Here is a 3,510-nt window from a genome sequence, read left to right on the forward strand (position 1 = left end):
GGCCCAGAGAGGGCGAGGCATTTGTCAGAGGTGGCACAGTTAAGAGGGGAGCCCAGGTGCCACTTGTCCCCCCGACCTTTTCCCCTCTGCCCACCCCACCCCGCATCTGTAGCCTGTCTACGCGGGCGTCCGCTTAGACAGCGGACCTGCTCCGGAGCTGGGCGCACAGAGGAGCGCGCGCCAGCGTCGCCACCTGCGCTCCTGCCTCTCGTCCCTGTTCCTGTCCCCCTCCCGTCCCCTCCCGTCCCCTCCCGTCCCCTCCCGTCCCCTCCCGTCCCCGCCGTCCCCGCCCCAGGTTTCCGGAGCTGCGGGGCGGGCGGGGTCCCTGTCGTCAGCGCCCCTGCCCGGCGGCCTCACCGCGCGCGCATATAAGCGGTGGCCCCGCCGAGGACGTCGCTGCCGCCGGCGCCAGGGGTGCAGCCAGCGCTCGGGGACCCGCGACCCGCGACCCGCCGCCGACTCCGACCCGCGTCCCGGATCCCCGCGCAGGTAACCAGCCCCGCGTCCCGCGCAGGCGACGTCCGGGACCCCTGTCTTTTGTCCCCCGGGAGATGGACCCTGCGCACGGCTGGCACCGGGGACAGCTGCGGTGGCCCTTGGCTTTTGTCCCCACCCCGAGAGCTCCCGGGAGCCCCCAGAGCCCGCGCACGGCTGGGACCGGGGACAGCTGCGGTGGCCCTTGGCTTTTGTCCCCACCCCGAGCGCTCCCGGGAGTCCCCAGACCCCGCGCACGGCTGGGACCCGGACAGCTGCGGTGGCCCTTGGCTTTTGTCCCCACCCCGAGCGCTCCCGGGAGTCCCCAGACCCCGCGCACGGCTGGGACCCGGACAGCTGCGGTGGCCCTTGGCTTTTGTCCCCACCCCGAGCGCTCCCGGGAGCCCCCAGACCCCGCGCACGGCTGGGACCCGGGACAGCTGCGGTGGCCCTTGGCTTTTGTCCCCACCCCGAGAGCTCCCGGGAGTCCCCAGACCCCGCGCACGGCTGGGACCGGGGACAGCTGCGGTGGCCCGTGCGGGCGACGTCCCGTCCCGGCCTGGATCCCTCCCCGCTGGGTGCAGGGGCCCCGGCAGAACCGGACATTCCGGGGTGTCGCGGTGGTGGCGGTGGCGGTGGCGGTTGGGGGTGCCTGGGGTTCGTTTCCGAAGCCGGACGTTAGACGTCGCAAATCTCCGCGTTGGGATCCGGGTTTTTAGCCAGAGGAGGAGCCCGCGTGGAAACGAGACTCTCGGCGTTGCAAATGGCATTTGGGGTTCGGACCCCTGAATTTCAGCCTGGAAATGGCATCCGAGCCTTGGGATGAGGACTTTGGCGACCGGGTGTTGGAATCAGGATGTGGCCCCGTGGGGACCTTGGGGAGGGCGCAGCGGCCCCGGCCCCACGGGCTTGGCACGGGCAGGCACCCCGGTGGGCGAGGACGCCCCAAGGTGACACGGGGGTCCCCTGCTGTCCCCACCCCAGCACAGGCGGGGGTGGGGGGTCGGGGATGCGCTGGGCTCAGGCTCTCTGTCCCCAACCCCAGACGCCACCATGCCCGGCCCTTGGTTGCTGCTCGCCCTGGCTTTGACCGTGACCCTGACCAGCGGTGACCCCGGTGGCCGCGCCCAGCCCCAGGCAGCCCCACGGGAGGTGGCTGAGCGCCCCGGCCTGGACGACCTCCTGAGCCTCCTCTTCCTCCCAGAGACCCTCCAGCGGCTGCAAGGCGACCCCAGCGAGCACCCGGGTGAGTGGGTGGCCTTTGGGGGGTTTGGGGTGATTTTGGGGGGCGTTGGGGGGTGCCTGGCGGAGCAGGGGGGGGCTGGGAGGACCCGGGAGGCAGAGGGGAGGGAGGGAGCAGCTTGGTGGTCCAGCCTCCCCCGCCTCAGAAGCTCAGAAAGCCTCATTAACCGGAGCACCTTCCTTTCCTGCCTCAGTTCTGGAACTTTCCATAGAGAGCCGGGGAAGCTTCTGTGCTAGGGGGAGAGAGAGACTCTCTGTGCCTGGAACAGTTTTCATTAGTATTTTCAGGCCCGGTGGGATCCCAGCACTTTGGGAGGCCGAGGCGGGAGGATCGCTCGAGGTCAGGAGTTCGAGACCAGCCTGAGCAAGAGCGAGACCCCGTCTCTGCTAAAAATAGAAAGAAATGAGCTGGACAGTTAAAATATATAGAAAAATGAGCCGGGCGTGGTGGCACATGCCTGTCGTCCCAGCTACTCGGGAGGCTGAGGCAGGAGGATGGCTTGAGCCCTGGAATTTGAGGCCAGCCTGGACAACATAGCAAGACCCCATCTCTACAAAAAAGAAAAAAAGAAAAATGAGCCGGGCGTGGTGGCGCATGCCTGTCGTCCCAGCTACTGGGGAGGCTGAGGCAGGAGGATCGCTGGAGCCCGGGAGTTGGAGGTTGCAGTGAGCGAGGCTGACGCCACGGCACTGTCGCCCGGGCGGCAGACAGAACAAGGAACGAGGAATGATTCTAAGCACTTCTGACACCTTATCGTCCTCTTTCTTTCCCCAGAGTCCCAGATCCTTGAGTCCAACTGGCTCTCCAAGCGCCCGGATCCAGGAAACAGGGAGGAGGAGGAGGAGGCAGAAGAGGGAGTCGAGGAAGAGGAAGAGGAAGAACGGGGGGGTGCCGGGGGGCCCCAGAAACGCCAGCACCCCGGCCGACGGGAGGAGGAGGTGTCACCGTTCGTCGATGGGGCCCGGCACAAGCGGCAACACCCTGGCCGGCGCTCCCCTGGGCCCGGGTACGCCGTCACCAAGTGGGAGCAACTGGGCAGACGGCGGGGGGATGCGGAGGCCCAGAGGAGCTGGGCGGAGGAGGAGGAGGAGGAGGAGGAGGAGGAAGAACTGACGCCTGGGAAACGCCAGCATCCGGGCAAGAGGAGCCTGGGACGCGCCTGTGGCCCCCAAGGAGCCTGCCGTCCAGCGAGCGTCCTGCTGGGGCTCCTGGGTGACCTAAGCAGGGGACAGGGGGCCGAGCAAAAGCGTCAGCACCCCGGGCGCCGGGCGGCCTGGGTCGGGGAGCCCCTGAAGGAGTGAACCCCATTTCCCGTAAAGCTGGGGGTCTCAGAATGGCTTGAGCCCCTTCGTCACCCCCACTCTCCCTCCCCCTGAAGTCCCCGGCCAAAAACCTGTCCCCACCCCCCTCCAGCCGTACAGACACGCACCCCAGTCCCTGCCCCCTGCCGGCCTCCTTTAGGGACACGAGAAAGGCAGCGTCGAAGTCCGAATGCCACCTCCCGTACTGTGTGTCACAGCAAGGGGACAGATCCGAGAGGCCCTGTCCCTGCCACCCTGCACGCCAGCTCCCCCTTCCTTAGCCCTGGCTGACACGGTCCTTCTGTCTCTTAGAAAGGGGTCCCCCCAAACGGGGCAGGGTGGCTCGGGGCAGAGGAGCCAGTGACAGAAGGGTGGCATTGAAGCTTTGATGTCCAGATCCAGCCCCATGTCACCCCCTTCCTGGGCATTCTTGTGGGCTGCGTGTCCTGCCTGGGGCAGCGTGTGGCGGAGGACATGGCGCCGAGCCGTGCA

General features: G+C 67.9%; 1 protein-coding gene across 1 annotated transcript; it reads left to right on the top strand.

Annotated features, from left to right (window-relative positions):
- Positions 1-468: 468 nt before the first annotated feature.
- On the top strand, positions 469-3,068 carry TRH (thyrotropin releasing hormone). Its single transcript, XM_069497658.1, has 3 exons — positions 469-489; positions 1,520-1,720; positions 2,492-3,068. The coding sequence occupies exons 2-3, from the start codon at positions 1,528-1,530 to the stop codon at positions 3,016-3,018; spliced, it is 720 nt and encodes a 239-aa protein (XP_069353759.1). The 5' UTR covers positions 469-489; positions 1,520-1,527; the 3' UTR covers positions 3,019-3,068.
- The last annotated feature ends 442 nt before the right edge of the window (positions 3,069-3,510 follow it).

The sequence above is a fragment of the Eulemur rufifrons genome, chromosome 22, assembly GCF_041146395.1.
Source record: "Eulemur rufifrons isolate Redbay chromosome 22, OSU_ERuf_1, whole genome shotgun sequence".
In the NCBI taxonomy this organism is placed as follows: Eukaryota; Metazoa; Chordata; class Mammalia; order Primates; family Lemuridae; genus Eulemur; species Eulemur rufifrons.

Coding starts and splice junctions, on each gene's coding strand:
- TRH (XM_069497658.1), top strand. CDS start 1,528: ATGCCCGGCCCTTGGTTGCTGCTCGCCCTGGCTTTGACCGTGACCCTG. Junction 1,721..2,491: donor CGACCCCAGCGAGCACCCGG/GTGAGTGGGTGG, acceptor TTCTTTCCCCAG/AGTCCCAGATCCTTGAGTCC.